Source organism: Chenopodium quinoa, unplaced genomic scaffold (assembly GCF_001683475.1).
Source record: "Chenopodium quinoa cultivar QQ74 unplaced genomic scaffold, ASM168347v1, whole genome shotgun sequence".
Taxonomy (NCBI): domain Eukaryota; kingdom Viridiplantae; phylum Streptophyta; class Magnoliopsida; order Caryophyllales; family Amaranthaceae; genus Chenopodium; species Chenopodium quinoa.
In genome coordinates, this window is record NW_018744093.1 from 2,374,109 (window position 1) to 2,399,102 (window position 24,994).

The 24,994-nt window shown below is 35.6% G+C and overlaps 2 protein-coding genes and 1 long non-coding RNA gene across 7 annotated transcripts; all 3 read left to right on the forward strand.

The window, feature by feature from the left end:
• The first annotated feature begins 224 nt into the window (after nucleotides 1-224).
• Nucleotides 225-2,964, forward strand: LOC110692137. The gene is made up of 2 exons (XR_002505396.1): nucleotides 225-1,053; nucleotides 2,703-2,964. It is a non-coding gene; the product is annotated as an uncharacterized LOC110692137 (long non-coding RNA).
• Nucleotides 2,965-5,105: 2,141 nt separating this feature from the next.
• Nucleotides 5,106-16,621, forward strand: LOC110692138 (probable E3 ubiquitin-protein ligase ARI7). 5 transcript variants are annotated; one of them, XM_021869139.1, is made up of 10 exons: nucleotides 5,106-5,278; nucleotides 6,634-6,805; nucleotides 6,985-7,089; nucleotides 7,284-7,366; nucleotides 7,788-7,895; nucleotides 7,985-8,072; nucleotides 8,177-8,266; nucleotides 8,389-8,436; nucleotides 8,573-8,663; nucleotides 13,543-13,629. In XM_021869139.1, the coding sequence occupies exons 4-9, from the start codon at nucleotides 7,338-7,340 to the stop codon at nucleotides 8,621-8,623; spliced, it is 414 nt and encodes a 137-aa protein (XP_021724831.1). In that variant the 5' UTR covers nucleotides 5,106-5,278; nucleotides 6,634-6,805; nucleotides 6,985-7,089; nucleotides 7,284-7,337; the 3' UTR covers nucleotides 8,624-8,663; nucleotides 13,543-13,629. The 5 variants fall into 5 exon arrangements, with proteins under 5 accessions (XP_021724831.1, XP_021724829.1, XP_021724827.1 ...); XM_021869137.1 differs by lacking the exons at nucleotides 8,573-8,663; nucleotides 13,543-13,629 and adding an exon at nucleotides 16,073-16,621; XM_021869135.1 differs by lacking the exon at nucleotides 8,573-8,663 and having other exon boundaries at nucleotides 13,543-13,936.
• A 1,470-nt stretch (nucleotides 16,622-18,091) lies between these two features.
• LOC110692209 lies at nucleotides 18,092-21,647 on the forward strand. Its single transcript, XM_021869209.1, has 3 exons — nucleotides 18,092-19,852; nucleotides 21,409-21,516; nucleotides 21,609-21,647. Exons 1-3 carry the CDS (start codon nucleotides 18,092-18,094, stop codon nucleotides 21,645-21,647), a joined length of 1,908 nt encoding a protein of 635 aa, XP_021724901.1.
• Nucleotides 21,648-24,994: the final 3,347 nt, after the last annotated feature.

Genomic DNA, 24,994 nt, shown 5'->3' on the forward strand with positions numbered 1-24,994 from the left:
GGTGTATATAGACAACGTATGTACTCAATTATTTAGTGTTTGGAGGTTGATGAATCTCTTTTGACCGTTGCAGCTGCCTTGGTCTTGGAATATCTATGGCTGCACAAAGTTGAACTGCAAATGATATATACCTTAGAAAGTAGAAACATTCAACGAAACTTGATATTCTATATATATAAAAAGAATTAATGTCGTCCTTGGTCATTACTTCTTACTTTGTGGGATATATGCTCATTTTCTTTACTTTTGCTGGGGCTGAAATGCATTATGAAACAATAAGCTAGGTACCTTTTTTAAAAAAAAATGAAATATGGATAGTAATATATTTTATCTTTTTCTTTTTTTTTTTTTTTTTTTTTGTGAAAAGGTAAGAAAAATTAATCATTAGGAAGCCCTTCCAAAAACGAGGGAAATTTCTAATGTAATATATTCGTAATGTTTGTTTATAGGATACCCTAATTCAATCCATTTCAAAAATCATTATTGTTATTGTGTAACTCCCATTATCTAATCTCACGGTAACAATACATCATAGTCAATAATGCCAATCATCGATAATTAATTTTTTTTTTTTTTTTTTTTTTTTTTGGGTTCATATCAATGAGGTACCTCTGAACTTATGTGAGAATAATGTCGTTAATCCAATGCTTGCTCTGGCTGGGAAAATTCTGGGTAATGATGAATCCCTTCCAGGATCAATTAGATGCTTGGTTAGAGTAAAACTCCACATTCATGTTTGTATTGGCTGGATCTAGCTGAAAACAAGCTTACTGGAACATTACCTGTCTCAAATGGGACTAAACCAAGTCTTGAAATGCTGCATAGTTGTAAGCACTTGTATGTCTGACACATTTATTTTTTGATTTGAAAATTTCTTGAATTCTTTATCGAATTTCACCATTATTGTATTGCCCTCTTTCAATCTTTTAATTTTCAATTTCTTGTTGTTTGTCTATTGATTGCCACTTTGCCAGTCACTTTGGAAGATATCAACTCTCTGGCTCAATTCCACCTCAACTACTCCATGAAAATATGACACTTGCTTATTCATTTGTAAGTACCCTGAAAGAAATTTAATAAGATATAGATGTTGTCATTGACATATATTCACCGGTAACACTGCAAATTTGAATGAATACTGTTCTTTTTTTTTTTAAATTTTGATTGTTATATGCAGTGGTTTTTGTTAATTGTATAACTAATTTATAATAAATTTGTTGTCTTGATTGTTATTTGTTAATTTTAATATTCATCAGAATTTTTTGATGAAAGTTGCAGTTTCTGGTATTTTTCGTGATTTACTGTCGAGTTTTGAGTCTATTTGATCAGCTCGTTGTCCTATAGCTTGCGAATTCTATGGGATTATAATGATATAAGTACCTAATTCTTCCTTATTATCTGGATGTCAACCTTTTATCTCTTTCCTCCTAATCTTTTTATTTATTTAACCAAGGAGTATCTCATTATCTAAATAAGATATAAAAAAAATTACAATTATTCATCTCTTGAAGCTTGGTATGCCCATAGGGTTGCTGAAGTCATTTTGAGTAAGAGGGGAAGTGAGGGAGGTGATTCCCTCATTTGCCTAAAAATTTGTTAGTGTACGTTTTAATATGTTAGAGCCTTAAAATTTATTTTTGGAGTATTTTATAGCTTTGATTTGATTCGCACGGTCTAATGTCGATTTTTATTCATTTATGCATGATTTTGTGAATTAATTTGAGTGATAGGTGGTATTATAATACGAAGATAAAGCTTGACAAAGACAATTTATCACTTTGAAGTACTTTGCTTGGTTTTGTATAATTTTGTTGCATGTATAGTAGTTATCCTACTCAATTCTGATTAAGGGATTTTTTTATTTTTTTTTGGTTTATTCTCCTGTTTTATTATCTATATATTAAAAGAGCATTAGGATCTTTGATTTTGTATACATGGCTAACTTTAAGTTTAATTGATTTTGGCAAGCTTAAATTGACAAATGTACATAATGAAGCTTGGAAAACAGTGACAAGATATATAAACAATAAAAAACAATCTCAGATCAATATCAAAATGTGACTTCTTTAAGCTTTTGTGCTACTGCAATGTTGGGATGTTTATGTTGGTTGTTATGTTGCTTTTGATAACTATAGGACATCTAGTGCTCTAAATTTGTCTTTATTTTGATCCAAACACCCAATTTTGTTGGTAAAAAATGGTTAAAGGGAGAGTAGACTTAGTTGCTGTTCTTCTGAAGATATTGCATTCTTGAAAGTCTGTAAAATAGGGGAAATTGATGTGAAAGGGAGGGGGGCTGTTTTTACTCGTTGTATGGATAGCTGGGTGCCCTGGTTTATTGTTTTTTAGATGTGTTTGGTGTGTGCCCTCCTTATTTGGCTTATGGTTGCTGTTGGTTGCCGCTTTTAGTTTGGTTTTAGTGTTGGATCTGATAGTGGCAGATCATCAGCTCTGGTTCAGGGTTCTACTTGCTTGCAGCCTGTTTTGTGCCTGTTGTGTTTTTGTTTGGTTTTGGGTTGACTGCTGCCTGTATTGGCTTCAGGGTGCTGCTGTTGTGGCCTGCGGTCTAACATGAGTATTATTGTATAGCTGAATTCTCCGTGCGTTTTGAACTTTTCTCATGTTGATTGTGGCCTTGATCTAGTGTAATTTATAATTTAGTTCTATTATATTTCTATTACTTTATTCTATTTTACGTGTAGGTGCATGGGGAGCTAAATGGAGCTGAAGCATAGTAACTAGCTAGCCATTTAACAAATGGTGCATATATGTTGGCGTCTCTTATTCAAGCTCAACTTTGTGAAGATTTGGAAATTCCGGCTCATATATATGTTGAAAATTTGTATTTTGGAGGATTAAATTAATTATATAACTTTTATTTATTATTAGTAGGGTGTCATACAAAAAACAAGCAACTAATATTTTATAATGTACGTATTTAGCATTATAATTATTTTATATAAATTTAATGATATTTTGTTTCTTAGTATATTTAGATTTGTACTGACTATTTATACATATATTATATTACTGTACAATTAAAAAAAAAAAAAAGATCAAATGATCAATCCGTTGCAGTAGATACGTACTCCATATATAATTTGTATTAATTAACTTCAGCCGTTGCAATAGGTGTTAATTTCATCAAAATTAGTAGTAAGTAATCTATTGCAACGGATAATTTATACCGTGGCATTAGGTGTAGAGCTATCGCAACGGATTATAGCTGTCGTGGTATTAGGTGTTGTATACCGTTGCAATAGACCTACGGCAACGCCAGCAAATGCCACGGTACATGGCCGTTGCATTAGGCCTATTGCCACGGAATTTGACGCCTAATGCAACGGATTTGGGGGTTGCAATAGGTCAAAAATGTAGTAGTGAGTGTTTTGGAAAAGGAGTACTTGTACAAAGGTATTCTCTCAAATTAAGCGCCCTTCTTTCCTTGACCAAACGCTGTGGAAAGGGAAACCATAAATACTCATTGTCAATCACATGACTCGAACTCGATTCAACATGCATATATGGGGAAAGATCATAGTGTATGAGGTGAATGATATGTATGGGGAAAGAATGTAAGAAGAGAGAAGGTGGAAAGTGTTATAAGATGGAAATTTTAAGGTATGTAATGATGTAAAGGGAAAAAGAGTATTTATGGAAAAATATGGAAAAATCCGGGATAGAATGGACCCTCATATCAAATGACGGAACGGATGACTCATGTATGGACCTAAGACATGGTCATGGTGTGAAAAAAGTATGTACAAAGTGTGTGCAAAGACTCGTGGGTGTAAGTGATATATACAAGACTCGTGTCATGACCATGTGACTAGACACGTGGTTAAAATCAAACAAGATCAAGAAAAGACCAAGCATGCATGGACATTAAAAAGGTTAATCGTAGCAGTGGGACTCGACACGAAGACTCGGAAAAAAGCGGCTAAACCATCGCGTGGCGTTGGCGTTAACGTGGCGTGACAAGGCTATTGTGGCGCGCTGGACACCAACGTCCTGCATCACTGACCAAAAGGACGCGCCTATAATTGGGTCATCACTGTAATATGTTTTCAGTGATTCTTTTGAAGGTTTAAACCTTTAGCCCTCTAGGTTAAGCATATTCATTTGTTGTGAGTTGATATTAATTAACCAAATTAATTGAGCAATGTCCTTTGGATTAGTATACACAAGTCATATGTACGAGAAGCAAGTCAAGACATCAAGTCAAATTCATTTACAAGCAAAGGGTTAGTTTAATCACAAACAAGGTATGCACAAGTAAGATATGCACAAGTAGTCAAGTAGTCACAATATGATGCAATGAGTTTGCCACCTAACCGTGGCTCTAGTTCTCTAAGGTCAAGGATTATGGTGAGAGGGTCCACGATTATGAGTCCGGATGCATCGCGCGGAAGGCTTACCTTGGCACGATGGACGGGACCGCGGGAGTTAAACTCAACTCCATGGTTTGGTGAATTCAACAAACTCGGATGCACCCATTATTGCACATAGCGTTTAATAGGGTGGAGGGAGCGTGAATTCCGAAGGGCTAAAACCATATGTAAAACACATATGGGTTTAGAAAAGTCAGAAAAACATAATCAGGGAGAAAAATCGTCGAGACAGTACTAGAATCGGCAAAACAGGAAGATAGAAAGCCGGTGCAAAATCGCCTAATCCATCGCTGGAAGGCAGGAACCATCGTCCGGCGATAGCTCTATCGCGACATGATACAACTATCGTCCGGTGATGGTTTCAGACGTCCTGCGATAGTTCTAACGTTCTGCGGTAGTTTCAATTTTTGATATTTTTTTTTTCCGATTTCTACTACATTTTTGATCTAATGCAACGGTACAAAAATAGCTACTACAACGGCTAATTTCATACCGTTGTATTAGACTAGGCTAATCCATTGTATTACACTAAAACAGGGTTAATACAACGATTTATACTAATCATTGTATTAGATGAGCTAATCCAATGGATTATTCTTCTAACACAACGGATAGTGTTCCCGTTTTTTTTATTTTTCAGTTGGAGCTAATCCAACGAATCAGCCCCAAAAAATTAAAAAAAGAAAAAAAGAATAACACCTAATACAACGGATGAGTCAAAAAAAAAAAAAAAAAACGACGGAAATGCTGAAATATTAGAGCCAAAAATGAAATTGAAACCCCATTTCCCAAACTTCTCAGTCTTCCTTCATTCTCCTCCCTCGCCGCCGCTGCTTCGTTCTCCTTCCTCGCCGTTTCATTCTGCTGTGCTCGAATCTTTATCTAAGGTAGGTATACCTTGAATTTTCGTCTACCAATTATGGATTTATTGATTTTGTTTTGTATTTAGTTTTAGTTTTCAACCTTGCATGTGGCTGATTGCTCGAATCTTTGGATTTAGATTTGTTGATTTGTTCGAATGTTGCGTGTGGCTTATTTATTGCTTGAGGGTGGTTGTTGGGGTGGTTTTCCGATTTATGAACCCTAATTTATTTTGGGGGGTTTATTTGGGAATACTTGACATACCTGTTGAAGTTAGCTGCTCGAATCTTTGGTTCTGCTTTTCTTCTCCTGCTAAACGCCTTGTTCTTATTGTTGGTACTCTACTCTTTAATTTTTTTTCATCTATTTTGTTGATTTTTGTTTCGTTTGTCAGAAATTATGATCTGGGTTTGCATTGTTTTTTAATTTTGAAGTGGATTTTCTCATCAAATTTGCTGTTTTTGACTAATTAGTAGCATGAAATATGATCTGGGTTTGCTTTAATTTTAATGTTTTCAAGTGGGTTGCTAATTATACTTATTAGTTTTGACTAATCTAAAGCATTTCATTGTAAAGGTTGATTTGGGTTTGTAGTAATGTGGTTAGAATCAATATTACTTGGTAGCTAATCTGTTTGGCATGAATAAGTTGAATTTTTTGTTTGCAATGTTGGTTCAAATATTCCTCTTAACATATTTATGTAGTTATTGATTTTAGCTTTTGTTAAACTAAATGGCTGTTTGATAGTTAGTGTTTAGGAGTTTAGAAAAAATGATGAGATTTAATGTGTATTACTTGAAGTGTGATGATATATTGAGACATGGATATTGCTATGGCAGCTGATGGTTTACGAGCTGACAAGTTCTATGAGCTGACAAGTTTTGGAGGTGTTGATTTGTTTGTTTGGCTGATTCGCAAGATGGGTTTATGGTTTTTTTTTTTTTTTTTTTTTTTTTTTTTTTTTTGATTTGGTTTGATAATGGGGTTATTTGTTTGATTGGTGAAACTTTTTTGTGATTTTGTTGATTGGGCCTGAAAATTGGGTGTTTGATTCAGTGTGAGAATTGATTTATTCAACTGAATTGGGAAGGTCTTTACTTGTTTTTTCACAATTTAAGTTTATGTAATGTTTTTCCATTGAGTTGATAATGGGTTCTTAGAAGTTTGAACTTATCTGGATTTTCTTCGTTAAGTCTAAAAGAGTGAAAGTAGTGGTGTTTCTCATTTTTTTTTTGGCATAAACGAGACTTATCTGGATTGGCAAAAAATCAATAGCTTGCATCTGTAATGTTAACTTTTATCTGGGGAGGATGAACATGTGATTTAAGTTATAGTGATCTTAAACATATTTCATCAACTTATGTTTCTATTTTCCGTGTAGGTTATATTGAGACGTTACTCAAAGAAATTGTGCCACCCCTACTGTTACGATGTCCTGATACTTCTTGCAGAGCTGCAGTTGGTCAAGATATGATTAACATGCTGGCTTTTGATGTGACAAGGAGAAATATGCGCATTTATTTTTGAAATCTTATATCCAGTATAACTTAAAGGTGCGTGAGATTTCTATGTTGCTATATAATCTTTAACATGCATTCTCTTTGGTTCACTTCTTGATTTATTTTGCTGTCAGAAAGATCCTGAGACCCTTATGTCTGATGGTTTTTTTTTTTTGCAAAAACAATTTTTGTGTGATTGTGTGTTTCTTATCGCTTCAATGAAACATGTATAGGCTAACTGGTGTCCCGGTCCTGGATGTAAGAATGCTTTGATTCTTCTTACTGGTAATAACCACCCCAAGGTGACTTGTAAGTGCACCCATACCTTCTGCTGGAAGGTGAGACTTTAGTTTAGTTTTTTTTTTTTTTAACTGTTTTCTAGTAAACTATAGAAGATTTATACATGGAATATATGGTTAACAGAGACAGAAACAGGTGTATCAATAAATGCCCTTATCAATTGACTTGATTCTTAGTAATTTCTAAAGAGCAGAGTTTGGTTGTTTTAGTTACAAAGTTTTCCTTTTTACAGTGTGCCAAGGAAGCTCACCAGCCAATTGCCTGTTCAACTTTTTGTAACTGGACTATGGAATGCGTCGTGCAGAGTGAAAACTGGTATGGCATTATCCCTGTGACTTGGAATTTAAGGGCCTCTTTTCTTCAGCTAATTCAAACAATATTCTGTATTACGGCGTTTTGATGATTAGTAATTCCATAAAACAAATAACACTAGTGAATCAGCTTCAATCTGTTTAATGCTTTAATCAGTAAAATCATTCTTAATCAGTAACAATCAGTTTCAGTTAGAGAAAACATGAACTGAACACTGCAATTATTCTTGATGTTACTAATCCTATCTTATTCCTTGGAACACGATTGATTCTATATGATTGTTTATAGTAATGTTACGTATAGTACTTATTATAGGTGTTTTGTTGCATCTGTATATGATCTCGATGTTATTGTAGTAATTGTACCTGTAATATTTGCTTTAGTTTGATGACTTTCTGATGATAACTTATCTACTGTTTTACAGTAAGTCAATCACAAACATGAAAGGGTGCCCAAGCTGCTGCTATTCCTTTGAAATGTCTAGAACTCATAAGAGTATGCAATGTTCATCGTGTGAATATCACTTTTGCAAGTAAATATATGACAATTCTGTTACAAATTTGATTTCTTTTATCTATATTCTTCTCCATCATGCATTTAATGTGTTGATATAATTTTCAGGCTGTGCCGTGCATCTTGGCTAGATAATGGTTCATGGAATGGTGACGAGTTCAAACACACATGCTCTAAGGGGAAACAGAAAGTAGAGGTGAGCGCTCTTTTCATTCCTCACTGAAGAACTTTTAGCTAGAGATTACTTATTTTTATAACAGGCTGTTATTAAGAGCCATTTTATCCTTCCTGATCTTGTAGAATGATGATAGAGAAGAGAAAGGACGGATAGCCCAGGATAGCCTTAACAAGTATACTAATAGCTACAATCACTGGATGGCAAATGAAATGGTAATTAACTAACTATAGAGCGTATGCCATTTCTTGGAATCTTTTCTATAGCTTAAACTTAGTTTTGAAGTAAACTGGCAGTGTTCAGAGAGTAACCCTGTATTCATTGGCTCTCCTTGCAGCACTTACAAGCGGCTAGGCAAGAACTTAATAAGCTAAAAAATGGCCAGGTGAGACTTACCAAATTTTGTATGTTGTACTTTCATTAGCTTCCGAAAATTGTTGTCCACTATTAGTCTTTTTCTGAAATTTAACATTTTAAGTATGATTTTGTACATTTAATGTTGCATAATTCCATGGAATCAGCACTTAAGTATTACAAATTTTCATTCAACACAAATATATGCATTTCCTTAATACTGCCCAAAGTGGACAATCTTCAAAATCATTTAATCAGGTACAATCTGCACTTCTCTGCTTTAAACTTTCTTTTCTAAACTTCTCTAAACAGGAACAACAAATGGTGGTGTTGTGTTGCTGGCTGTTGTGGTCTTGATAAGTTGTGTGTTGTGTTGTTGGCTGTTGTGGTCTTGATAAGTTGTTGTGTTGTGTTGGTTGTTGTGGTCTTGATAAGTTTTGCAGAGCTGCTATGCTAGTCTTTTGTATAGCATTTGGAGGTAGAGGAACAAAGTGGTTTAGGATAAGACTTTGATGAAGCCTAACAAGCTTATTAAGACCTTGTGTAATGATATCTTTTACAAAAAATCTCACAAGTTATGCCTATTAAGACTAGTAAGAGAAATCATGATTAGTTTAAGGCCTTTTTCTTGATGTAATTTTCCTTGTTGGGGCTCTTTATGGGTGTAAGGGGTGTTGGTGCTGTGTGTTGTTTTGCAGCCTTCCTTGGACTGTGTTAATTGTTTATGCATAAAAGTATATACATAAAAGTATGTGCCTGCCCTGCTGCTGCCTGCTGCTGCTGTGTGCTGCGTTGTGTGGTGTTGTGTTGTTGTGTTGTTGGCGTTGTGTGTTGCTGTGTGTTTGTGTTGTTGTGCGTTATTTAATTTCCCCAATTGGTGTTGTTATTGTTGTGTTGTTGTGGCTTATGCATTACTTGTTTTAGCTTTTGTTTGGCTTATATGCATTATATTATTTGTTATTTGTCCCTAATGTTGATTTATATACATTACTTGTCCTAATATATTATTATTATTATTATTATTATTATTATTATTATTATTATTATTATTATTATTATTATTATTATTATTATTATTGATGACGATGAGCTACCCCGGGATGAATGAAGTACGGACTAATGTTGATTTTATGTATCTATTGCAAGTACTAATTTTATTTCAAACGATTGTTAATTAATTAGTGAACTTTCATTTATTATTAGTTAGTATCGACACTTTGTTTATTTTGTAATGCAACGAATATATTATATGCACTTCGTTTATTTTTAATTATAAATATACTAATATAATTTATATTTATTATAAATTATACCTTTTAGATTTAAACTAATTAATTTTATATAATATATAGGTATAATATATAATTATATATTCCAAAAATGAAATTAAAATAATTTCCTAATACAACAGTTTAAAAAAAAAGGGTCTAATACAACGGTATCAAAAGAAGAAGGAAAAAAAAAGGGGCTAATACAACGGATTAAAAAAAAAGGACCTAATTCAACGGATTGGGCGAGCAATCCGTTGGATTAGGTCCAATTATTCCCAAAAAAAGAGGGAACCTAATCCAACGGATTGCTCAATCCGTTTGATTAGGTCACTTTTGTCGTTGTATTAGATCTAATCCAACTCTAGCAAATGTGACGGTTGCTAGCCGTTGTATTAGGTCTAATACAACGGTTTTTTGACACCTAATACAACAGAAAAAGCCGTTGTATTAGCTCTTAAATGTAGTATGCAGCGTCTTTTCGATTTTAGTTGTGAAAAATATTCCCAACTTTTCCTACGTGGATTGTCTTCTATTCTGACGCATTACGGATGGTCTTTCCAATGCAAACCTTTATATGCTTATGCCACAATGTTAATCAAAATTACGCATATGAATATCTAGAATCTTTTAAGTCTCATCTACTCATTCTAAATCAATTGCCAAAATAAATTTAGGAAGCAATCTAGAAATTCTCCCAGTGGAGTTGCCAAACGTTGTAAGGAAATTTTTCAACTCATCTTTGAGCCCTACTGTGGTTCATGCTTTTAGGCATGGCGGCATTCCAAGGAAAAGAAGCTAGAGATAACAAGTTTTAGGAACTTGTAAACCGTTCACGAGTATGAAGGTTACACCCCTTTCACGCACACAAAGATCGCTAACTCCATAGTGGTCCGGAACCATGGCTGGATGTTTAAGGATGATGGTACAAATCCAACCTAAAAGAGATTAAACCCGCCCTAAATAGGCCTCTACTCAATTATTATGATATTCATGTGTGGTTTTTGATCAACATACATACATCAAGTTAATCTTAAACCTGTTTAATCTACATTGGTTGATTATTAATGCACAATCAAATCTATTATTGATGATCACTTGAATTAAAGTCATATTAAGCCTAAATAAAATTATGAATTATTTTATTAGGCGTAATTTCAAGAACAAATTCCCTTTAAACCTGCAAAAAGGGGCGTGGTCAAGCAATAAGAATAAATCATGAATAATTAAGCAACATATGATTAATACAACAATCATCATAAAAAAAAACATCATCAAAACATCATTAGTAAGATCATGGGCATGATACTAAACGGATTAATAATAAATCCTAGCATGTAACTAATAACAAAATCAAAGCATTATCCTAAATATGATACTAGAAATCATAATCAACATCCTAAACATGATACTAGGAATTAAAATAATATTGTAAACATGATTTCTACTTCAAAATCACAGAATAATAATAAACAGATTAATAACTCCTAGCATGTAACTAATAACGAAATCAAAGCATTATCCTAAATATGATACTAGAAATCATAATCAACATCCTAAATATGATACTAGGAATTAAAATAATATTGTAAACATGATTTCTACTTCAAAATCAAAGAATAATAATAAGGGTGATTAAATTACTCACTTTGATGCCTTAACCTTCTGGTTATTAAAATAATACACACGTTAGTAAATTTCATGAAAGTTAAAATCAATCAAGTAAATAAATCAAATATGAATGGAAATATAGATTTGGGACCAAACCCTCAGAATTATCAACCTTTCATGTAGAGGTCGAAGACAACGTCGAGGATAGCTTGGAGTATTCGAATCTCGTGAATGAGGTATTGTGACTGATTTGGATGTATAGCAAGGATGTGTTTAGGCTAAGAACATGGATGATTGATAAGGATTGATGAGGATTGGAGCTAGGTGGTTATAGCTTATGATTGATGGTTCTAGCTGATTTAAAAACGGGGAAAACGTCCTCTATTTATAGGGATAAAAGAGTGTCGGACGATCAGAAATAGATCAAAATTTGGAACGAAGTAGAACTGCTCTTGAGGTGCTGCGCTAACTCTGACGCACCGCATTAGGACCATCGCGGGGCATTGGGACTATCGCGGTGCGTTTGGACCATCGGGTTCCGTTGGGACCATCTCTGTGCGTTGAGACCATCGTGGTGCGTTGATCCTGGCGTTCTGCGCTGGTTTTAAAGGATGATATAATTTTTATGGAATTTGATTTCTAATGGAATTATGATCGTGAAATATATTCGAATGTGTTTGAATTCGAATAGGATGAGGATTATCATATGAGAAGTTTTATTTGGCTTCGAATTCTTTATTATCTTTATTTTTTTGGAAAGGATAGATTAGGACCTTCTAGAGATTTCTAGAAGTTCCTAAGGAATCCTAATGGGTTAAGGATTAGGAAATAAGATATTTGGACCCTCACATGATCATTGGGTCGTAGGTAAGGTAGACCTGGGTCCGGTTTTGGTTTGGTTTAGTATTTTGGCCATAACTTATTTGTTTTAAGTCGGATTTGGTCTTATAATATATCGTTGGAAAGCTCTTTTCAAGCACTATCTAACTAAACAACAATTGTACCAGGAACATGGACCAAAATAATCAGGTTTGGAGGTTTTTATGATTTGGACACGAAATGAATGATTTTAAGGACACGAAATGAATGATTTTGAGTTTAAAGACACGAAATGAATGATTTTGAGTTTAAAGACTCGAAATGAATGATTTTGGATTAAAACATTTTAGGTAAGGTTAGGAGTATGATCAAGGCTTAAGGGAACTTCCCAATACTGTTCAACTCTTTGCCAAACTCGTTAATCAAAGACGTGAAAGGTACTCTTCACCGGGTATGGTTTTTGAGGAGACACAATCGGGGTGTCTAAACTTCCCCTTTCCCTTGATTTCATTCAGATTTTTTCTCTGTTACTCTTCCTATTGAAGAGTCGCATAAGCAATCTTCACACTCGGCAGAGGGCTTTGCATTAGAATATGAATTTTCTAAGCAGTATTTGAGCTTTGTAGGCCATTAAAAAATTGAAAGAGTTGTTGTTTCTCCAATTACACATTCAGCGCATTTATAAATGCACTGATCTTAGATGTCATATTGGTAATAGGAGGAAACACATATATTCCATCAATCTCACCCCATAAAGACCCGATTCTGGTGTAGTAGTCACTGATAGACTCACTATTTTGCTGAATCTCATACACTTCTTTGTTCAGCATGTATTTCCTTGCACCATTTGTCTACAAAAATTTGATCTTAACTTGTTTCCAGATCTCAGCAGCTGTGCTCATGAACATCACTGATCAATAGAATCATTAATGTTGTTGGTTAGCCATGCTATTACATGTATCCCATTAATCAGCCTTCGTGTGATTAGATTAATCTTTCTTCACCAGCCCTATTACAAATCCTAGTTTCCTCTTAGAGGCCAAATTGATCTCCATCAAACTTCTCCATTCTCTATAGTTGCTTTCACCAGTCAGTTTCCAAATTGGCACCAAATGATGTCCATCTCCTGGATGGAGGTACAAGGGATTTTGCATATCAGCCAGAGATATCTTTGACATTTCTAGTTTAAAGATTCAACCTTTAAGGAAAGAGGAGGGTAAGAAACAGGAAGAAATGGTAGAAAAGATTTGATCTTTATGTTGAAAAACAAGTATAGAAATAAGTTTTGAGCTCGATCTTTTTCCTTTTCTTGCTTAATCGAACCTCCGCTCTGATAATCCTTTTCCAGCTTTTGCTCCGGTTAGTCTTTCTTTCTCTAGATTTTATTATATTATTCGAAGTTTGGATATTAACCCTTTGTTTGTTTTTATTCTTTGTAGAGATCGAGCTGGGTTGTTGGGTGGCTCTTGTGGCAGAGATCTCGTACACCGACGCTTTTGGATCAGTGATCCACGAGACTCTTCCGGCAGCAGACAATGAGGACATACCATTTGTCCACTAGTAGAATAATGCAAATGAGCACCGGTTCAAAACCGGCTTTGCGCACTGGTTTTGAATCGTTGGTCATTCGAGGGATGCCAAAAACTGAATTTATTTGCAGCGGTTCAAAACCAGTGGGAATAATCCTTAAGAGCACCGGTTAACTGGTGTGCATAAGGGTTATTAGCACCGGTTAACCGATGCGAATAAGTGAAAATAAAAAAAAAAAAATTTACTTTTCCTTACATTTGGGACCGGTTAACTGGTGCCCAAAGTAACTGAAGAAAAAAAAAACACTTTTTGCCTTTTTCCTCTTAAAATGGTCAGCAAACAATATATATATGAAAACTTATTTATTTTCATTAATAACTAGGAAATATTTACACTTTTTATCAAAAAAAAAAATAAAAATAAAAAGGACAACAAAAATTACAACAACCTTTTTATTTCGAGGGGATGTAAAATGTTCATTCTGTATAAGGAACCAGCAATGGTGCCACATATTCCTGGCAAAATCGATTTTTTCCAAGATCATAGAAGCAACTACAAAATAAACACTGCAGTAAGGACAAGGATGGAATGACATGGGAGAAATGGGGAATCAATGAAGTCAAAGGTTTAGATGGAAAAATGACACCAGCAAAGAGCCACATATCATACAAAGTATAAGGGTTGAAGAAAACCAGATAATAATGCATTACCTGAAGACCAGCCAGATATATGAAAGATTTGTCAGAGAAGTGAAAACCAAACAATCGAAATCGTGTTGACACAGGAATATCAAAGAATGGTACGAATGAAGAAGAGATCAGGCCATAAGGTCCAGCCGTGATTAAGGCGCTTGTATCCGTAGCAATACAGTACATGACCACCATCAAAAATCACAACACTGCTCAAGAAATGAAAATTTCTATTCATGCAGAAGTGAAAAATGACATAACAATACATGCCAACCACAGTTTTCAAAGACATAACATGGAAAACTGCAAACAAACCTTTCTAAACAACCAGAATGTAAGAATATGTTCCTTTTTTATTTTATTTTGTGTGTGTGTATAGAGAGCCATAAAGGGAAATGTTAGAAAAAAATACATAGTATAGAGTATAAGCTAGAATGCCTAACCATAAAGAAGTCAACAGGAGCATTCGTTTGTGCAAAGACAGGAGAGATAAATAATGTAGGATAAAAAAAGCGGAGTAAAAAACAGAGCATGGTAAGTAATAACAGGTTTAGTTTGATACCTTATTTGACGTCTCACGAGTTATACACACTCAGAATTACATGTTCTAGCCTTCACATAAGTATCTGCAATCTAAAAAAAAATAACGAACTATTTGAAATTAGAGCAGACAAATTAAAATAAGTTAACCATCTTTAAAAAAACATGAACATGTATCCAATTGAAATTATCAATGGATTGGCTCGCATTTAATAAGGGTGAAAGTGTGGAACTAGTCCTCGCAAGCCCTCCTCTCTCCTACCAAGTCAGAGAGCTCAGAAACCAAGATATTGATTCCTTTAACCTAAACTCGGCAGGGCATCAGCAGCTGCAGCCTTGCCAGGCCACCTGCAACAACAGCCTTGGCAAGGTAGGGCTGCAGCAGCCAAATATAACTCAACCTCACCCCAACACAAATTAAAAAATGCAAGCCAAAAATATATAACAAAAGTATTAAGCAGTCATGCCAGCCAACTAGAGGAGAATGGCATCACCCTTTAGAGGCATCCAAGCAATCAACCAATTCATTCAAGCACACAACATGAATAATCAATTGTATTCTTAGAACACTACTAGAAAACAGTCGATTTCTGATGAAAACGTTCTGACGGGCACAAAAATCCGTCTGAAAAACCAAAATTTTCGACGGAATTTAATTCCATTGGAAATTTCCGACGAATTCAAATATTCCATCGGAAATCCGTCGGAATTTTCTTACGGAATTAAAAATCCGTCAGAAAATAAGTAATTTACATATGCATAACTACTTGAATTAAAGCAAGACCAAATAATTTGAATGGAAAAGGTAAAGATAGTGTGAAGGAAATTGGTTTGCAAGAGCATGTAGCCCTTGATATAATGTGAATGGAGGAAGAGGATCTTCGTGGACAACCACAAGAATAGATTCTTGGTTTATTCACTCAACCCCATATTTGAATGCTTTGGCATTGGTTTTGTTGTATTTTATCTTTGCTTCTTCATGATGATTATTAATCTGAACTAACAAGGCCAATAAAAAAAACATGCAAAGAAACTTACACTTAACTTAGCTATGAACAATAACCCCATGTTCCAAGTGATGTACACGTTTTATATATAGATTTATCCCGATTTTACATCACATTCTTGCATGGTTTTAGGCTCTTTAGAGCCATTTTTCGCTAACAATCTCTTCTCTAGTGTGTTTGATGTGTTTTCGTAAGTTTTACAGGAATTTGGAGCTTCTTGGATGATTCGGACACGTTTTGAACGTTTATGGAGATGTTAGTGAATAAGGATGAAGAACCGAGCTAAACACGAGCTAAGCCTGAGAAGCAATGCAAGCAAACACCCTGTTTCTACTGTGCCCGGTTGGGCCATGCTTGCCCGGTTGGGCCATGCTTGCCCGGTTGCACCGGGCACAGAAGGGCTGCTATGAGCTACATCCTACGAAGGACTAAGACAAGGCAGCAGCAAAGATTGAGCCTCGCGCCCGATCGGGCAGCCTTTGCCCGGTTGGATCGGGCGACGAGGAGAAAGCTACGAAGAAGATGCAGCGCAATGAGGTACCACCTGCCCGATCAGGCGGTGCTCGCCCGGTCTGACCGGGCCGGGTTATGCGCAAGTTGATTTTCCTATTTTCGGGATTTTATTTCATTAAGGGTATAGATACCCCTTGTAATCCTCATTAGAAAACAGATAATTAATTCCTTAAGTTTTATTTCTCTCTCTAGAACCCTAGTTTATTTCTTTCAAGCAATTTAATTACTTCATTAGATTTGATTATTGTTGATCAACAATTTGAGTTTTTTCAATTGAAGCATCATTGATATTCATCTCTATTCCTTTGTCTTTCAATTATTATTGTTTTTAATTATGTTTTCTTTAATTATTTTTGTTATTGCTTATTTTAATATGTGTGAGTAGTTTTATATTCCAAGATCTAGGGTAGCCCAATTATGATTGATGCATGAATTGATTCTTTAATTTCTCTAATAACTATTGCAATTATTTATGCTAAGTTGATTGTGATTATGCCCATACTAGATGAGAGATAATTAGTATTGTTATTATTCCATAGTTCTAATCACAACGAGAGTTGGGTTTTAACGGATTTGAGTAGATCAATTTAGGGTTTGAAATTCATCACGAGAGTAGTTGAATTGATAATTGGGAAGTGAAGTAAAGTGTTTAATGTCTCTAATTTGCATGATCCATGAGAATAGGTTTGATTGTGGTTAGAGAAGCCATTGATACTCGAGAGAGGTCCTTGGTATTGATTAGGGTTTACTTTTCCCCATGTTCATTGGATTTGTATGCTAGGGGTAGATAGATAATTGCAACTATCGTAATTGTGGTGATACTTGATCTTGGATGTTTAATATATTGATTCATTATATTCTTTTGATTAATTCTAGTTTTTCATACATTAGTTCTTAGCTTATTCCACCATTAATTTGATTCTTGCTTAGTGATTATTTGAGTCTAGATAATTTAGGTGAACCTTAGTCTCTTGGGATTCGATCCTTACTTGCCCGTCTACATAGTAATGGTCCAGTTAGGTTATTTTGTTAGGTACGAGAAACGCCTATCAAATTTTGGCGCCGTTTCCGGGGACTAACAGTTTCATTTGATTATTTGTGATTCATTTTTGCTAATCTTTATTCGTTGCTTCGGCTATTTTCTCTTGTGTTTTTGATATTCTCTCTCTAGTTTTCTTGTTTCATGCAAACACGACGTTCAGGGTCAGACGATCTTGAACTATTTGACTCTGAAATTGAGGCAACTATAAGGAGAAGGAGAACAAGAAATCGACATAATAGAAACATGGTAGACCAAAGAACGAAATCTCTTTTGGAGTACGGTATTCCTGATACGACAACCGGACTCCTCTCTAGCATTGTAAGGCCACCTGTCACTGCTCAACACTTTGAATTGAAACCACAATTCATTCTATTCATCTCCAATGACTCTTTTGCAGGCACACCACATGATTGCCCGGTAAGTCATATTGATTGTTTCTTGGAGAAATGAGATACTATGAAAATAAATGGTGTTACAGATGATGCTATCAGACTTCGCCTTTTCCCTTTCTCATTACGGGATAGGGCGAAGGAATGGTTGAGAGATGAAGGCACTGGCTCGTTTGATACACGGGAAAAGCCAGTGAAAGCTTTTCTAGTAAAGTTTTTAGGACAGGAAAAGACTGCTAGGTTAAGGAGCGAGCTAGCTACCTTTTGTCAATCTGATGATGAGTCTTTATGTGAGGCATGGAGAAGATTCAAGCGTTTACAGAGACAATTCCCTCATCACCGGTATCCCAGAGTGGCTGTTGATCCAAACATTCTACAATGGTCTGACCCACGAGTTCCGCATATACATTGATGCTGCATCCGGGGGTTCTCTCATGGCTAAGAACCCAACTAAAGCCAAGGAGCTAATTGAGAAGATGGCAGCCAATGATAATTATCACCCAGGGGACAGAAATACCGTGAAGACTAGAGGAAAATTTGATGTTGATGCTTTAACTCTCTTGACAAGTTCTGTACAAGCATTAACAAGCAAGTTTGATAAAATCCAAGTTGGATCCTCTTCCACCTCATTCAAAACTTGTCAATTATGTGGTATTCAAGGCCATATTACTCCACAATGTCAACCGCCCTCTAATGAAATGTCAATCGAGCAAGCAAATGCCTTCTATACTACGGAACCTAAAAGGCCGTATGATGCTCATTCAAACACATACAATGAAGGCTGGAGAAATCATCAGGACTCCTCCTATACGAACACTCAAGTTCAATTGTATTCTCCGCCACCACCACCTAGTTTTCAAGCAAGGGCATATTTTAATCACCAACCCATGAATCAACAATTACCACCGCAAACTTCAAAATACAATCTTGATTCCATCATGGAGACTTTCACTACCTCCCTACTTCGACAGCAAGAGCTTATGACAAAGAAATTCGAGCTACAAGAAAAGCAAAATGAACACTTTGAAAGCTTGAATCAATTGCTTATTGCTCAAAACAAGAGGATAGAAACTCACCTTTCTCAACTTTCACAACAAGTGAGTCATTTATCAACTCTTCATGATCAAGCAAAAGTCCAAAAAGAACAATGCAATGTAGTTTTCTTGAGAAGAGATGAATCATTTTCGAGGAAAATAGATGAGAAAGTGAGCAGTGTGGAGTCAAGAAAAGATAAAAAGTGTGAGGATGTAAAAATCCCCAAATATGTTGCTCCACCGGCCTATGAGGATCCTATGCCCTTCCCGCAAAGGTTGTCAAAAGCCGTGCTCGATAAACATTTTGGGAAATACTGCGAGACTCTCAAGAAGGTATATGCTTCTATTCCTTTTTTCGATCTTTTATTTCAAATGCCTCAATTTGCAAATTTTGTGAAGAATATTAAAGATCAACATGATGATAAGAAAGTAGTAAATGAGAAGCGCTCTACTCTTTTACGTGATAGCTTACCACCTAAGCTGCATGATCCTGGTAGTTTTACTATTCCCTATATGATAAACGAAATATTTTTTGACAGGGTCTTGTGTGATTTAGGTGCTAGTGTAAATTTAATGCCTTATTCATTATATGAAAAATTAGGTCTGCAAAAACTTAAACCTTCCCCTATTTCTCTTCAAATGACTGATAGGACTGCTATGGGTGTGGTTGAGGATGTATTAGTTAAGGTTGGTGAACTTGTTTTTCCTGTTGATTTTGTTGTTATGGATATGAAAGAAGACCATAAGATCCCGATTATATTTGGTCGTCCATTCCTTGCCACAAGTCAAGCTCTAATAGATGTTCCTAACAAACAAGTGACCATTAGGGCCCTGGATAAACAAGTAATGTTTAAGCTCTTTAATGAACACAATTTTATATTTGATGGTGGTACTTGTTTAAGAATTGATACTACTAACCCTTTGGTTGATAAGTGTGTATTTGATCGAAATCTTTTGAGAAACGAGGACAATATTCCACCAATTGATGTGTTTAGCCACATGAAGGTAAGTTCGGATACAAAGCATGTCAAATATAGAATGAAGGAGTCATTTGGAGGCGGATATTTTTATGGGCAACATCGCGGAGTTTCTTCTTTGTGTGGTGACCCAGGCTGAGCTAATAAGGAAGGTCAAGCTTAAGACCTTGATAAAGTAGCGCTTTGCGGGAGGTAACCCGTATTTTATTATTTTTATTTTATTCTTTTCTAATTTTTGTGTGTTTCTGTTTTTCTTTGGCTCTTAGAGAGGTAAGGAGAGTGTAACTTATACTTGTGGGAGTTTGTTTTTGTGCAGATTTTGAGCTAAAGAAGAATTGAATTCGCTGAAACTTTCACTCCCCTTCGCGCCCAATCAGGCAGCCCATGCCCGGTCTGACTGGGCGGTGAGGGTTGAGATTTAGCTCTAATTCTTCTTTCTTTCATGCTTCTCGCGCCCGATCGGGCAGCCCATGCCCGGTCAAACCGGGCGCGCGTACGGTTCAGCAAAACTGCTCAAGTTCGACAGGCCATAACTTTTGCGTTACTTAACGTATGTTTGTGTGTGACCTATCGTCGGAAAGCTCTTCAAGTCTAATTTCCAATGCAATTAGAATCACTGCATTATATTTTATATATCAAAAGTTATGATCAGAATAGTTCACATGACTCAATTTTTATCTTTTTTTCCCACTAACACTTTGTTTCATTCTTGCTCAAATTTGTTCCAAAGAGATGCATTGCAATCCTCGAGGCTTTGGTGACATTATTTTGGGTGATGATGATGAGGCGTAGTCACCTTGACTACTAGCTTCCCTTTAATACAATGAGGACATTGTCTGATTTAGCTTGGGGGGAAGTTCTTGTGTACACAAGGTATATATTTCACTCTCTCTTTTTATTTTGGTGTGATTAGACTAGGTTTTTTTAATTGTTTTTATTGCTTTAAAAAAAAAATCCAAAAATATGTTCCAATGAACTACTTCCCTGTGCCCCTATCTTTAATGCCAAAAAGGTTTTTGATTTAATTTCGATTGAAAGACTTGCATTGCGGACTAAAAGATCATGATTTGACCTCGAATTGTTTGATCCCTAGTAGGAGTCAATGTTGTTAACCATGTATGATTTAGGAGCTTGACTGTGTTAACCGTGAGGCTTGAGCCTTATTTATTCATTCATGTGTGTTTAGTTCCTAGTGTGACATTGATCTTAGTTTTGATTCTAAACTTTTAGTAGTGTGTCATAATGCATTGCACGTGCACGTTGAAATTGACGAAGGCCATGTTCATTAGGTGACCACCAGACGAATTTAGAACATCTGTTCCCTTGTAGCTCACCCATGTTGTAGCTTATCTATATTTTTCGTAAACCTCACAAAATTACCCCTTAGCCCCAATTTGGTTACTTTTTCCAAGTCTAGCTTGGGGGAGCTATATTATGTGGTATTTTTAAAAACCGGTGCGCATTTGACGGTGCCCATTTATATTTTTCTACTAGTGGTCCCAGAGACGGTTGAGTTTATTTCACATATGTACATAAATTTTTATCTATCATATACGTTTTTGTAACTTTCCATTTTTGGAAAAGGTTCCGCTGGAGACCGTGAATGGCATGGTGAGGACTCTTCGAGCTTTCCAAGCTACTTATCGGAGGGAACTCGTGGCTTTGTCATGTCGTGATCATCGGATGGTCGCGGTAATTTTTCTATCTTTCTTTTTTTTTTGTTTTTTTTTATCAAAGTTATTACATGAATGAATGTATATTAATCTTTGATTCGGATTTTTCAGGATGTGCAGCAACCTTCCGGAAGTCACCAAGCACCCTGATTCCACTTTTTTATTTTGATTTATGGAAAATGTATATATTTTTTATTTTGATATATACGATATTTGTACATACGACGTATTTTGTATATATCGCCATTTGTATTTTATCATATTTTCATTTTCCATAAAAATATTTGCGCAAAAAATTGCAAAAATTTCTGAGGGAAAGGGTTCCCGACTTACCTTCCCCCCTCGAAAAAAGAACGAAAAAAGGAAAGGGAAGGAAAAAAGTAGAATAAAACAAGAAAAAGGAATAAGAAAAGGAAAAGAAAAAAGGAAAATAAAAGGAGAATAAAAAAAGGCAAGCGTGTGAGTTAATCATAAAACCGTAATAAAATTTCCATTATTCATTAAGTGAAACACGGAAACAACCAAAATTTTTCTGCAACAGACTAAGAGCGCGCAACTCTGTAGGTTGCGTGCGGACGTCGCGTGCAGGTGAATCAGTTGCGCGCAGATGTCGAGCGTAACTTCTTGAGTTGCACGCGGCACCTGCGGGTGAACTTTCCTTTGAGCGAATTTTGCCAAAAATTGGACCGTTTTAGTCTATTTAAACACGGTTACGTCTAGGCTTTTGATCATTTCACATTCATTCAACATTAACAATTAGTATAGCTCAAAAGGATTTTTATTACTCGTTTTTTTTTTAGTATTACAATAGTCACCTCTAGGGCTGAGTAAAATTATTTGAAAAGCCAAAAACCCAAACCATAACTGAACCGAAAATTAGGGTACCCATTCCGATAACCATAACGGTTCGGGTGCCCGATTCGATAATTTGTTATCGTGTACGGTTATTGGGTATCATTTTAAAATTAAAGGTTACCCGATCTGATCCGATAAGCAAATTTTTTCGTTTTTTTCCCTACTTAAATCTATTTATCCAAAATCTAAACTCTTACTTTACTTCATAATCACTTCGTAATTTAAATGGTTAGTAAAATTATTAGTAATTTGGTCATGATTATATGGTATTATTGTAAGTTAGTGTTGAATGATATCATAATAACTAGATTATAAAGTCTAAATTTTCATTATTGGATAGCATATTGGGTACCCGATAACCGATCTGAAAATCCGGGTACCCGAACATATCGGTTTGGTTAGTGGATATCATATTTAGTGTTATTGGTTATCGGGTACCCGAACCGATAGTGTTAACGGTACGGGTACCCGACCCATGCTCATCCCTAGTCAACCCCCCCTTTCTAGTGAGGATAAGCTAGCTTTTAAAATATTCCATCTAGACGCTTTACTAAGTTACATGCAACTCAATATTAATATTGATATTCTTCATGCCGTTGTTAACCATTGGGACTCTAACCACCATATTTTCCTCTTCAAAAGGGATGAAACGACCCCATTACATGGCGAGTTTGAAGCTCTACTAGGCTTCCCTGCATATACTCTCCCTGTGACTTATGCCCCTAACTTGTCAGATTCCAAACCTGCTTTTCAGCTATTTTTTGGCTTTAATGACAATGATATGGCCAAAATTAATACGAATCATGGCGTGAATTTAATTCAATTCATCGAACATTTTGTAACTCCTCGAAACAATTTAACTAAACAACGTTTTAAAATTCGTCCTTTATGTTTTTGTCTTGTTGTCAATTGTTTACTTAGGACATGCTAAGAATATGGAGATTATTCAACGGTGTCCATAGTTGAGCTAATAGATGGATGTCATTCACCAGCTCCACTGGCCTTGGCGGAAACTGTGCTTTGCTTGAATCGGCTTAGAGGTGATCCAAACGAGAATGGTTTCACCGGAAGTCCACTCCTTTTACACATACGTTTTTTTACGCACTCGTCAGCGTGCGCAACTTTGAAGGTTGTGCTGGTATGCTTAGCCCAAGTGTCACAGTTTCGAGCGGATGGCGCGCGACACTGTTTTCGTTGCACGCGCCACCTGCTGTTGTAGTATTCGCAATCTAACTTTCTTTTTTTTCTTTTTTATTCCAGATTTGGCTGATAGAGCGCTTGCGAATCGTTGATAAGCCACAAAATCTTAAGGCTAATGGAGTGAGATCGTTTCCTGGTCGTCGCATTCTCTACAAACATAAGAATGAGGAAGAATTGACGACTTTTTAATGTTATTGGGTTCCTAACATACGCTATGTGATTCCTTGGTGGAACATAAGTAGTATGGTTTGGAATAGTTCTAATAATTGTCCCTAAATTCGCCTCTTAGGCCTTTCTTGTACTACTTACATATTTCCTTGCAGGGTTATGAGACAATGCGGGATAAAACAAATTATCCCTCCACAAGATTGTGATGCTCCCAAGGATGTGAATTTTAAGGCCGAAAGAATTCCCTGTTGGATTGAGTATTGGACTAGCTTTCCTAAGTGGGTAGTGCAAAATCCCATCGCCTCCCATGGATTCTTTGGTTTAAAGTTTGAGCATGTTGCCTCATTCAAGCTTGGGGGAGGGTATTCTATCATGTTTGGTGGAATTTTGATTCATATATGCCATGCACATTTGTATATGCATTTCCATTTTCTTTATTTTGAAAATTCCAAAAAGATTTTGTTTCTATCAAGGCAAATTTGCAATGTGTTTTGTTTTGTTCTTACTTTTGACATAATACGCTTGGACTTGTATTCTTGAATGTCTTTATTCCTAAATTATAAAGGTATGCACGGTTTGAGAATGTGTTAGGTTGACTCTAGGATATGATATGCTAAGGTAGTTGTTAAGAACTTTGAGACCATGAAGCCCTAGTTCACTTGCTTGTGGTAAGATGGAGTTGCTCTCTATGGTGGATATGAAATCAAGAGTTAGTTATTGCTATCCCTAGTGAGGTAAATTGTTCAAGCCTTCATCATACTTTGTTGAGCGGCATATTTGGATCCTTGGCTATTGCATTCTCGTATCTAGAACTTGACTTTTAGCTCCCAAGATCGCGACCGTGCCACTTTAGGGGATGACAAAGGAATTTCTCTTTCTATAGGATAGATTTTCTATTTTTGAGTTTAGTTTATATTTGCCCCTCTTGCTAGCCCTTTTGAGCCATATACCTTCTTTTCTCTAGCCACAATACAAGCCTTGAAGCCTTGGTTTCACTTTCTACCTTTAGTTTTGTGAAGCAATTTAGTTTTCGAGCTTGTTTTACTTTTTATGGTGCAAGTTTAGAATTATAAGTTCATTTGCAAAGCAAGTATGTGTTGTATATAACTTTTTGCATAAAACCAAATACATTTTGAGAAAAAAGCCGTCCAAAGTTAAAAGAGGCAAGGACATATATAAAAAAAAAAAAAAAAAAAAAAAAGCTTGGAAAAAGGAATTATTGAAAAAAAAAGGTAAAGAAGAATGTAAAGCACAAAAAAAAAGGGGTTTTGTTA